Genomic DNA, 13211 nt, shown 5'->3' on the forward strand with positions numbered 1-13211 from the left:
TTTATTCGTTTTAAACTGATTTAATTGTTTATCTTTTCAATGTCCTGTCAACATTTATTTACATATTGAGAATACAAGAGGGTACTGCCTCTGTAAGATTCTATCAGTCAAAAAGTAACCTATGAGATTATGGCAACTGCTCTCTAGTTAATTTGATGGCTCTTCCATGTTGTTAATTGTATAAATAACTGAATACGGGCACTCCACCAATAGAAATAGCCCATTAACTAATAAAAAAACACTACTTCACAGAAATTTTGTCTGAAACAACCAAGAGTAATAGTATTACATGAACATGTCCCAAAAGGCTTATTATGTTCCACCAGCAAAATGGGCCAGAAGCCATCAAGTAGATTTATGATGAAAGCTAACTTTATTTAATGCTACAGAACATGTCACCTCATTGTATTTAGGCACTGAATGGCTTTGTGTATTAGTAGGGTGTCTGTTGTATTCAAGTCTCTCATCATAGCACACTAGATCTGAATCAGACATCCAAAACAATCCTGAAAAGCAGTTGTACACTGGCTAAAAGTATGTGACACCTGACAATCACACCTAAATGAGCTTGTGAGGCATTTCAAAACCATGGGCATTACCATGGATACGTCAGGAATCTGTGGTGGCCAGGGACGTTTTTCTTCATCAAACTTGACAAAACACTTCTGTATGGACCTCACTTTGTGCATGGAGGGCATTATCAAGCCAATTAACAATAGCGTCTGTTTTCATGGTTTTGGGCTAGAGCACGTATTTCTACTGGTGGAAATATGATGCTAAAGCTTCAAAATGTCATACCAGACAATTCTGTGCTTCAAACTTTTTGGGAAAGGCACTTTCTTGTTTTGGCTTGATAATGCCCCCATGCACAAATCAAGGAAATCCACACAGAAATTATTTGTTAAGTTTGGTATAGGAAAACTTAAATTACCTGCACAGATCCCTGATCAAAACACCATTAATGTATACTATTGGGATACATTCTATCAGCATCTTCAAGCCAGGTCTAATGTCCTTAATGTGCCCAACATCCCTAATGCCCTTGTGGCTGAATGGAAGAAAATCCTGCATCAATGTTACAACATCTATTGGAAAGCCTTCCCCGAAAAGTGAAGGCAGTTATAAAAACAAAAGTGGAAACCAACTCCATATTAATGCCCATGATTTTGGAATGAGAGGTTCAACAAGCAGGTGTCTGTATACTAAGCTGTGTCCACATACTATTGGTCATTATGTGTGTTCATAATAAAAGGCACACCCAACACAGATCATTGTTTCAACACATATACCATGACTTATCAAACACACACACACACGCACACACACACAGCAACTCGAGCAACAAAGAGCAGAGAAATGTCTTTCCTTAGTTTAATCCCACTTCACTCACTGGGGGAGCTTCAACTGTTGTGCAGGACAGGCGTCAACAACTGTTGACAGAATGCATACGCCACAAGGTCATTCAAGTCTTTGATGCACAGATTACTCAGATTGCAATCATTGATGTCCTGTGAGAGGGTAGCTCTATTGCTTTTGATGGCCATATCCATAAAAAAATGTTGACTACATTATTCAATGATTATGGAACAAGAGAAAGCTGATCGGCTCAAAAACGATCTCTTATTCTCTTTTAATGCTGCTTCTGACTTGCGTGCAAGAAAGCCGAACGGGCTGTTTGAATTCCCCCCTCCTGATCTCTGGCAGAACTGACCTTTAGACTTTTCACATGGAGCTGCCACCGGCCAGGGCAGACACAAAACAGGGAGAGGCCAGTCTATTGACAAAGTGGTTACAGCACACATCAAACAGGAGGAGACCTCCTTTCACCAACACCACCTCTGAAGGAACAGCACACAGGAAAAAAGATGTAGATGCACTTCAGACTGCACTCCTCCAAGCATCCAGCATGACAGATTGATAACATACACTGGAGGTAAACTGCATTGATGTTATGGCTGACCAAATACTGTAAAAGGCTCTTCTTCAGCTCGGTAGAGGGGTCTTGGATTTTATTGAATCTCACATTGTCTATTATGGATGGTCACTGGATGTGCAGAGTCCTCTGCAATAATGTCTAGAGATTCAACAGATCAAAGTTGGTGGGGGAGAGAAAAGGGCTCTGTGTCTCAGCCTCCCTCAGACCCTTATCACAGGAGTTGTAGCAGTGAGGGGCACTGTGGAGCCTGTCTCATAGTCAAAATCAATCATGGTGTGGTTTGCTGTTCCCATGCTGCTGAGGGAAGTGCCTGTTCCCATCTGTCGATCCCTGAGACTCTGCAGGTAGCTCTGAGAGAAGAGAGGGGGGGGGGGGGGCATCATTAAAAAACATTACATTTACAAGTTTGAAAGTTACATAAGAGACAGAAATAAGTATAAGGGTGGTAATTTAGCCAAGGTGTGAAACTGACAGGTGCCAGTAGGTCTCCAGCGTAGCGTTTCACTGGAGTGGGCTTGCGGCGGTACGTGCCCTCCTGCCCCCCACCCTGCTGACGCTTCTTGGCATCCTTCTGCCTGATTCGCATTAACTGGACTCTTTTTTGCCTCCTGCTAATGATGACTTGAAAATGGAAAGGGAAGTAGAAAGAGAATCGTTATAGTCCTTGACTTCCATCAATCCACAGTCACAAACAATAAAAAAAAGAATAACTGATAACTGAGAAATGACAGCGTATATTCAAAACATTGCCTCCATTTTGTCTCTCTGCTAAGTATACCGTTCTCTCACATACCGCATAGCCCACCTTATTTACACTGTGCAGTGACTGCCGACCAGTCACTGCACAGAGGATCAATACTGTAAATCTACACCTTTAATTCATACCATTCATACCTTCAGTGTGTGAGAAGCCCTCAGCCGTCAGCTTCCACTGCACCAGAACTCCCATGAAGCTGAGCGCCGGCCAAATGCCCAAGATGACCCAGCTGTACCAGCAGAGAGGCGGAGCTGGTGCCAAACGCAGACATTCATAGACATGTGTAGCTAGAGCTAGCATTTCCACAAAGTAGTCAGCACACACTGTCATGATAGCCGCCCCGAACACAGACGTAGAGAGCACGGTGAAAAGCCTCTGCCACTGTAATGTCAGCACAGCAAACAGCATGCCCGCTCCCAGCAGCGTGCCCAGGGGCACCCACACTGTGGTGGGGGTGTAGAATTGGTGGGCCACCAGCAAGGCAGCAAGGGCCAGTAAGAGGCCCAGCAGCAGGCCGGTCATGAACAGGCCCACACTCCTCACTAGCATGGTGACCAGGCCGCACAGCAGGCCGATGCCCAGGCCGATGCCTGCGCTCGCTTCCACACTCAGCTGGGTGTCCAGCACCCGCTCCTTGTGGCACAGCAGGAAGATTATGACGGAGCCAAACATCAGGCCTGACAGGAACATTACTGCCTTGAAACAGCGGTACCCTAGGAAATGGTGAAGAGAGGAGCAAAACCGAGAGGAGGGAAAAGAACAGAGGGGGAGAAGATGGAAGAGGGTGGTAACTATAGTGAAACTGGTGAGAAAAAAGGCTGTGTGATCCTCCCCTGGCTTTTGATTTGGGTGTGAGTGATGTCTGAGTGTGATCACTGCATGCAACTCCATAACATTAGGGTAATGCCATCATTATATTAATTTCCAGATGTTTTTCATTTAGCTAATTAGTTCCATAATAAAACTTTAAATGGAGAAATTACATCAAGAAACCCTTTAAGGGCCTAACTGACAACTAGCCGACTTAAACAGACAGAATCAAAAGCCCCTAGACATTATGTTTGGATATACCAATGATATGTTTGGACATTTTGTCACACCTGAACAGACACATAGTGCACGTGTGCATGTTCTAGCTGCATTTTGTGTTCCTTTTGCGGCTGGTTGCTGACATCAAGGTCTTTTGGGGTATGGCTGGTGACCTGGTGCCCTTACCGAAGAAACAGTAGATGATACCAAACAGGCAGCACATGGAGCAGATGACAGCAGGGATGACTTCATACTTCCTCTCAATCTCCAGGCTGCAGGCGTCCACTTCACCCATGTCTGCTTCTGACCCCACTCCGGCCCCATTAGGGCCCAGCCCAGACGGGTCTGCCATTGTTGGCTTGTGTCAAACCACAAGGGTGAGAGGGGGAAGGAGGAGGTGAACCGGGAAAGATATGATGAATCTGAAGTGTACTACCAGAGTCCAAATGACAACTGTGTTATCTGTAGTCCATCTGAGAATTGTGCCTGTAAGGTGACAGAGAAAGAAGTAGTTAAATCATCACAGTTCATCAAAGTGAATAACATGCTATAAGAATAAGATTCTAAATTACTTGAGGAACTTGGAGTTGTACAATCCCCCACAATACACAAACAAACTCCTCAAAGAAGTGTTCAAGGGAAGTTTAAATCTGATGGCCAATTGTGACTTCTTCTTAATGACTGTGTATGAGGCTGCCAGACACATGACTTTGTTGGACAGACAATACTTGAAAAGACACATACACAGAGTTTCTGTGATCACCATCAGATTCAAATACGTAGACAATAAGTGTACATGGCTGCAAATACAAGTGGCATGTCAGCACTCTGAGTTTAAGCAGAAGGGATGTGACTGAGAATTACATAATGAGGCCAACTATGCTATGTTAATATTTGAGCAGACATGCTGTTACTGACAAGAGTGTTGTTGCCACAGACTTTGTCCGCCTCCCTGCTCTGTCAGAAAGAGAGAGAGAGAGAGAGAGAGAGAGAGAGAGAGACTAAGGGTGGGCTCAGGGTGGGCTGCTCTTTCTGGAGCTGCTGGCAGGCTTCCTTTATGATCTCACCACAGTTCTGATCCGATTACAGCTAACTCACGTTTACAGCTCAGGAGAAAAACAGTCAGCAGCCGCCCTCTTTCCTTGTCTATTTTCCCTCCCTCCCTCCCGTCTCCCTCTTTCTCTGCATCTACCATTCCACAGCCTCTATCCCCTTCTCTTCTTCACAATACCAAACTTTCTGTCCCACCCTTTTTTTTTGTCTAGTCGTCATTTAAGCGGTCTCTCTCTACCCCATCCCTCTTTCGCAGACACAGGCTATACATTATGACCTGCCCATGACTTGACATGGAAAGAATGAGGGCCGTTTGGAAAGCGGCTCACTTAGGGCAAGGCTAGAGCTTTCTCACTGCTGTGTTCAGACCTTTAGTGTCTGCCTCTGTCTCCTCTGGAAAGTCATATCTGTAATGTTTCATTTGCAGCAACAATTTTGAATTAACTAGGACTGTTAAGAACCAACTACCACACATTTGTTTCTTTTTGCAATGTGCAATATACTTAAACATAATAATGTCTTATAGTTTCCCAAAAATAGTTCTCAAAACACAGACATGAATAGGAGAAAACCTTGGTAACAAAAAAGAAATCTGATCAACAGTTTTGACTGGATATATAAGTGATTTTCAATTCGATATCAGTTTCCCATTCAAGTTCATGTACTCAGAACCTCAAGCAGCACCCACACAAACACCCCAGTACTCCCACGTCTGTGTGTCTGTCTCTCTTTGTCCCTCTGTGAGTCACAATAGTGGCCAGTGTGAGAGGCCTGGAGTCTGTGCCTCTCTGGGAGAATGGAACCATTATGGGGCAGCACAAAGGCTCTGAGACCCAAACCATGACCTCTACTGGCACCCACAGCAAAGCATGCTGGGAGAAATAGATGCACCACACAAAACTGGGGAAAACCAAGGAGGTGTGGGGGGGCGGGTGGTCAAAATGGTAGTAATCCTTCCTACTTTACTGGATTCAGAGTATCACAAGATGGATGACACTGCTTTGCTGTGCATCTCTTTTTTGCAGGTCAACAACTCCCTGCATAGTTAATTTGGGTGTGTTCAATTAAGGGAGGGAGTGTGAGCTGTCAAGTATTCCAAGAGTGCTCTGGTATGAAGGCAAGAGGCAGCTGAGTACTCAGGAACTCAGATTATTGCCCAGCTGTCTAAAGGGGTTGTTTGACACAGGAGGTGTCTCTCCCTATCTTGGCATCATGGCCAGTTGACTGCACCAAACCCCCCCTTACAGCTGTAGCCATGATAAATCCCATCCTCAATGCTATACTGCCTTCTCACAGACTAGCAAGAGATACTGAGAAAGGCTGCAGATGTTCAAGAGGAAGATGTTCCACCATCTTAAGGATACCATAACAAAATAGGCATAATTTAACGTGTATAAAATGACAATAGATACTTTAATCTCATTTAATCTCACATTTTCAAATTACATCACAATACTTAGTTTGTCACAGCTAATTTCTATATTAGTTTCCTTACTCATAAGCGGGAAACTTCAACCCCATCTAACCTTTGACCCCACTTCTCCCTTTCTCACTCATAGACAGGAAGCATAGGCTCTGAACAGGAAATGCAGTAAAGGGTGCTGTTTTGGAGGTGAGCCCTGCTTTCGGCGCAGGAAGCAGAACAGGAAGTGCATGTGGATTTGGATAGTCAACATGAGGATAGCTATCAGACGTTTGAATCAAGAAACATAACAATGTACAATGACAGTACAATGACAAGGTTCTGCTTGACCATGAACATACCATGGTTGAGTCATTAGATTAATCTTGTTTGAAATATTTATGAAGAGTACAGCATATTATAGTGCCGATAACACATCTAAGAGATCATCTGATCCTGGAAAAGCCTGATCATGGTCTGATTGAAGATAAAATATTTGTAAAAATAATCTCATACTGGCGAAAAATGTAAAATGTCCTCCATTCACTCTGCCCGACTTCTCTTCTAAATGTCTAACCAATTCCACTCAAACAACACTTTGTTCCACAGAGTGAATGAGGCAAAAGGGAGACCTGCAGTTATTTGGCGAGCCCTGTTGTGCCCTCCTCCCTCCCTCCTCTAAAGGCCTTCAGCCTTCATTCAGCTGGGCTTGGAAGAGCAGAAAGCTCTCCCAAAGAAAGTCCTGACTGTTTTACCCTGGACTCCAAATGCTGTGAGAGTGGGAGAGAGACACCCAGAGAGAAGGAAAGAGACACCCAGAGAGAGGGAGAGAGACACCCAGAGAGAGGGAGAGAGACACCCAGAGAGAGAGAGAGAGACACCCAGAGAGAAGGAAAGAGACACACACAGAGAGTGAGAGAGACACCCAGAGAGAGGGAGAGAGACACCCAGAGAGAGGGAGAAAGACACCCAGAGAGAGAGAGAGAGAGAGAGACACCCAGAGAGAGGGAGAGCGACACCCAGAGAGAGGGAGAGAGACACACGGAGAGAGGGAAAGACAGAGCTAAAAGAGTAATTATAAACACTTCTGAGGGATAATAAATAGGGGAGAATGTATAGAAGGTGAGGGGATATAAATTAACTGGAGGGCTTTACACTAGCACTTAGGACAGACTATGTAGGCTACTTATTAACCATACAACACATTCTTGCTTTTTGTGAAAATTTTGAAAAAAATAAGTATCCACAAGCTCCACTGCAGCTTGTGGATACTAACAACATCCATGGCTGGATGCAAATTATGTCAAGTTGTCTATTTAACCTGAGGCTCTTTCTTTCACCATCTAAACTGTCAAACAAACTACAGGGTGGTGCAAGAAAGATTCTCTATGATCCCACCCACCCCAAGCCATCAACCAACTGTAAAACATTTTTCTCTCACAAGAGGAAGACCATTGAAAAGCAGCTTAGAAGAAAATACTAATACTACTTATTTACTTATTCACTTACAATATAGAAAAACACAGCCAGGCAGACTGTACAACCCTTAAAAGTTGGAATATTTTTATCATTAGTTCCTATCCCCCAAAAGATCATCCACTCCACGCCTGCCTTTGTGAGAAGCCCAAAACAATAGAAGCCTTTCAACTAAGATTGTTGAGCTGCTTACAAAAAAGCCAGAGAAAAAAAACGACAGTAAGTGAAAGAACAGACACAATGAGAGGCTTTTCAAGAAGCAGTCACATGTGTATGACACACACATGTAATTACAGTATATATAGTGCACATATAGTACTTAAAAAACCATCTCAATCCATGCACATCTTTCCATATTTATAAACATGTGGAGGCCCTTTCATGATTTCAAGTCTTTATGATAATGGTGGGTTTCAATGTAAAAAGGTTGAAATAATACTAAGTGACTGTTATAGATGTAGTTACAATGTATAGACAGTACTGTATTAAGACGTGAGAGGTAGTTTGAGCCGTTGTAAAATACAACTATTAGCTGAAGAATAAACCTACTTGTCATAAACTGAAGAACCAGTAGGACTGAACAGTAAGTGAAGCTAAGGGCATAGGCTGCTACAATTAGAAAATCATGACAGTAACTTGACACCTTATCATATTGAGTACAAACTATTTAAGTTGATGTGCAGGGTATAGAACTGGTTTACAACATCATGCTGTATGTTAAATGTCAGCATAAACTTAGGTAGCCTACATTTTCTAGATGTAGGCTAGACATGTTTGGATGTCTGCTAAAAAACAACAACATGAAAAACATCCCATTAAAGAGACAGTGTGCTGTGTCTGAAAAGTAATCTGGGAGAACATAAGTGAATACAGTAGTTATACTGTAGTTTGGGGTGATGGTAGGTAGAGGGTGGAGTCATGTGACCCCCCACAGTGTGTGTGTCTGTACGTTTGGTACTTCCAGGTCAGGTCTGTCATTTGAAGAAACCCAGAGTAGCTATTTAGCCCTAGGTCTGTCTGTCTGTCTGGTGCCAGTGTATAATTCAAACTCCAAAAGGGCTCTCCCCATCCTAAAATATCCCATGGGTTTTTGGCTCATCAGGCCATCCTCTTAGTCTAAATAACAACATTACTCATACTTTCAGTATACTATCTAGTCTATAAATGGTTGTACATCCCTGGAACCTCAAAACCACAGCAGCAGCTCTTTTCTTTTTACTTTCTCTACTTACTTTGCCTACAATAAGGCAACAGGACTCCCTGCAACCCAAATTCAGACTTTTCAACTATCCTAGACTTGACAAGACTCCCGTCAATCTACCTAGCCACAAAAAGCATCCATAACAGCAAACAAGGCTGAAGACAAAGTCTATTTACAGGACGTCTTTACTTTGGTGGATCATTTGTGGGAGATTTTGTGTGGTCAGTGTATAAACACATTGCTCTGCACTGCCAATACAGTAAGCAGAACATTACAGCCCATGAAAATACGGTGCTTCAACAAAGCCAAAGTTTACAGAGCTCCTGAAAGCTTGAGACAAGCACCACTGGGGGCCTATGAACTATTCAAGGAATAATAACCTAGTAAATAAGGCCTAATGAAGGACACTGTATAGTGTGAAAGTACTGTGAGTCAATGGTTTAGCCTTTTATCTCACACTACACATCTCATACGGTCTTTTACTCATTCCGTACTCATGTGTTCCCGCTCTGAGTAAAGTCCATAAGAATAATTGAATAAGCTGGGAATCAAGGTTAATCCCAGTCAGCCCTAAGAAACTCTGTAAGAACTGAAGGAGGCATGGATGTGTGGCCAGACATAACTGGAATGCTAATCTGGGTTTCAAAGGTTGAAATAATTGCACTGTGGCAGGATATTCCTTTATTATGTATGCCCATGCTTTAAAACAGAGGTAGCCTTATTCTTTTCAGATCTTGTCTTAAAGAGTTAGCTACCTAAAGGTTTGGAACATCGAAACCACCACCAAAGGACCCTTGCAAGATTCAGTTTGCTGTGGTGAGACTCAAATGTCATACTGTCGTACTACAACTACTGAGTGGCATCAGCAAATAGCATTCCATAACTAATTGTGTTGTCATGTGAACGTCTACCCCTGTCTGCCAGTGTGTTACTGTTAACACAAACTTCTCTTTATGGTTTTCAATTCAACTCCAAAAGGTTTAACAGGACTAGAAAGAGCATAGGGGGGGGGGGGGGGGGGGCAAAATGTTAAGAGGGTGAAACTAGAGACTCACTGTGACTCCACTGCCACAGAGAGGGATGTAGGCTATCATTACACCCCTGCATAAGGAAGACACACCCCCACCACGAAAACACTTGGCCACAAGGCCAAGGCTCCTTTATGTTCAGTTTGAGACTATGGAGAGGGAAAGATTACAGAAAAAGTAGTGGGAAGAGATATGACAGTTTGTCATTACACACACACTCTTTTCCTTAAAGATGGGGGCATGTAAGATCGGCCACAATAAATGCCAGGTTAAAGATAAACTATTCCATTTCAGGCAATTTTTCTTGGAGAGTAAAGCACATTAGTTGCCAACAATATTTAAAGTGTGACAGTTCATGACACTTACATTTAGTCATTTAGCAGATGCTCTTATCCAGAGCGACTTACAGTAAGTACAGGGACATTCACCCCGAGGCAAGTAGGGTGAAGTGCCTTGCCCAAGGACGCAACGTCATTTTTGGGGGGTTATGACAGGGAATCGAACTGTCAAGCTTCAGATTACTAGCCCGATTCCCTAACCGGCTCAGCCACCTGACTCCCACTTTATTTCATTAAAAGAAAATAATGTATAGTTGTAATGACTATATGTACAGTTCGGTGAAATAACTGTGCCACTGATGCTGGAATGCCAGTTATGTCAGAGGAATAAGCACAACAAGCATTTTGGTGGGGGTTCAACATGAGGCGACGATGACTGTGTTAAACAGGTTTTGATTTTTAAATTGAAAGCAAATAATCAAAATCATCATTTATTAAAATGAACAGCCTATGTAAATGTGATTTGGAATGATGGCAAACAGATTCCTCGATGGAGTAGATTGAATGTTTAGACTGAAGGAATTGCTCCTCACACCTTTAGGTGCAGAACCGAACTCTACATCTATAGGAGGCCCTTGGCTACAATGTAACAGTCTAAAAACGTATGCATTTGTATATGGTTGTATTCAGCCCTTAGATCTAAAAGTATATTAGCAGCGATGACTCAATGTATGATATTACTGGGCATTAAACCATGAAAATTGAGATTCCAAACTTGTCTACTTACCGATTATGTTCGGCTGTGTAGTCGAAATCCGTGATCCTAAATCGGGCATAAAAATACAGTGAGGAAAACAAAAAAAACGAGACAGCACTGGGAGAACCGGTTTTAGACGTACCTAAGGCAAAATCTTATTGACCATATCTGCTAAATGTTTGTTTTTCTGTCAAAAGTCGGATTAGGAATACAAAAATATTAGGTGGTCAAATGCTAACTCAACCGACAGCCTCAACCGACAGCCGGTATTGAATTTGGAAATCTATCGGTTGTCAATGTTTATTCATGAGAACCTCGGCATTTTGTCAGTTGGCGAGCTAGTCACGACTGGAAAAAGTTACCGCGACCAAATGGCTCACTCTTTTACCCCTCTTCCTTCACACCTACCCTCCGTCTCTGCTACGTATCCTAGCCTGGATACTGGAGGGGTTTCTGTCGAGTTAAAAAATTCTGAACAGAAAAGTTTTTGTGAGCAACTGCAATCCCCCCCCCCCCCCCCCCCCTCTTTCTCTACCCCTCCAACGTCCCCGCCAACAGCTGAAAAGGCTTGAAATCATCAGCCAACAGACCATCTGTTATTGCCGGTTGGATTCAAATTTGGGATGGAAAGGGAAGGGGAGGTACAGTCGGGTGAGGCAAACCCTGGAAACAGCAAGGCCTACTAAATTATATTTGAATTTGTTGACTAAATGCGATGGATGGGACGAACACAAGGAATAAGTTATAAAACTGCAAAATAAGTTCAGCAAGACTGCTTTTTAAATATTAATATTTCACTGTCAATTAAACAATTACATTATTTTATCTGATAATAAGCTTGCATTGTAATTAAATAATTCATCCAAAATTAAGTTGACCCCATTGCTCTAGTTGAGCATGCAAAAGGCAGCCTGTATGTATGTATCACCACAGCCATGTTCAACTCATTCATCACTTATTTCCTTGCAGCTTTGTCACTGTCAGCCATAACAGGCAGAGGGTTAACCTGAGGGTTAAGGAGAAATGATGTGGTCTTTACACATGGCACACATATGGGTGAACAATAAAAAGGAGGAATTGAAGTGTGTCATGTTTTATGAGGTATTATTTTTAATTAAGGTGCAAAGCTTTGAACAGCCTCATAAAACTTATTTTTATGCTGAGGTGGAGACAGGGAAGAAAAAACGTCACTAAACAAATCTATGAACATAAACTTTGAACATTAACTTCTTTATTAAGATGATCACAGCACCACTAAACATCCTCCTCTGCATCCTATGAAGACATTTTTGCCATGACCGGAACTTCTCCATTGAGTTTCTTGCAGTTATCACTTGTGTAAAGAATCAGCGGGACACACACACAGAATTATTTTTGTGTTTATAGAGGCCCAGGGCACTCCTGTGTCTCTCCCTTTCCCATCCCGGCTGGGCCTGTGGGATAGGGGGCTGACCGGATGCTGGTGACAGGAAGTGGCTAACGCAGTCCAGATGTGGGGAATAAGGAGACCACCCCCACCACAGCTGGAAGAGGTGGGCGACCACTAGCTTTGATTGTGAGGCATTGTTGTCTAAACCCACCCTTGTTTCACATTTTGGAATAATCAGATAGGTGTCAAAATAAAGCACATATGGTTGCAAAATAGAACAATTCACCTTTTTTATCTTTACTAGAAAAATAAGGCATACCAAATGTCAAATCTTCAGACCAATTTGTCTGTAACAAATAATTGTGAAATTATAGATGGCATGAAAAATTACTTGCATCTCGAACTTTTCAACTTCAGAAGCTTGCCTCTCAAAAAGGATTTGACTGTGTGGATAGAACATGCTGTTGCGCCCCCTAGAGGTGAAAAAGAGAAGAGCAGTCACACTGTTCAGTATTAAGCCCAAGTGACACAGCAACAAACAGAAACTTCCAAATATAAGTCCATTGTCTTTAAATCAAGTAATGCACAGAACTTGACTGACATACTAAATAGCACAGGGCAGTCCAAAATAAGAAAAAATATGTTGCTGCCAGAACCATTTCCTTCAATTTCAATTCTGTTTGAAACTGAATTGATGTGTCTTCCTTGTGCTCCTCTAAAGGAATTTCAAGCTACCCTGCCCCTCCTGGAGGTTCCCTAGTGGACAAGGCAGTAGTTGATCCTTTCAGCTTGGATGGGTTTAAGTTGGCTGGAATTCTTCAGGAAATACACACAGGGTATTAGTGGGTAGACCTACATTCTAAAGAGCACAATTATTAAAGCTGACACACAAGATGAGGCTTTGAACTGACTCTGTTCGTCTGCA

At 42.6% G+C, this 13211-nt stretch overlaps 1 protein-coding gene across 2 annotated transcripts; it reads right to left on the reverse strand.

The window, feature by feature from the left end:
• Window positions 1–4: 4 nt before the first annotated feature.
• LOC136938512 (transmembrane protein 198-like) lies at window positions 5–11352 on the reverse strand. Of its 2 annotated transcripts, none has more exons than XR_010875505.1 (6): window positions 10948–11346; window positions 3909–4208; window positions 2831–3406; window positions 2409–2557; window positions 1712–2286; window positions 5–1430 (listed from the first exon to the last, which is right to left on the reverse strand). XR_010875505.1 is itself a non-coding variant. In XM_067231711.1 (6 exons), the coding sequence occupies exons 3-6, from the start codon at window positions 4072–4074 to the stop codon at window positions 2137–2139; spliced, it is 1041 nt and encodes a 346-aa protein (XP_067087812.1). In that variant the 5' UTR covers window positions 4075–4208; window positions 10948–10983; window positions 11326–11352; the 3' UTR covers window positions 5–2136. The 2 variants fall into 2 exon arrangements, 1 of the variants encoding a protein (XP_067087812.1); XM_067231711.1 differs by having other exon boundaries at window positions 5–2286; window positions 10948–10983; window positions 11326–11352.
• Window positions 11353–13211: the final 1859 nt, after the last annotated feature.

This window comes from Osmerus mordax, chromosome 1 (genome assembly GCF_038355195.1).
Source record: "Osmerus mordax isolate fOsmMor3 chromosome 1, fOsmMor3.pri, whole genome shotgun sequence".
Classification (NCBI taxonomy): Eukaryota; Metazoa; Chordata; class Actinopteri; order Osmeriformes; family Osmeridae; genus Osmerus; species Osmerus mordax.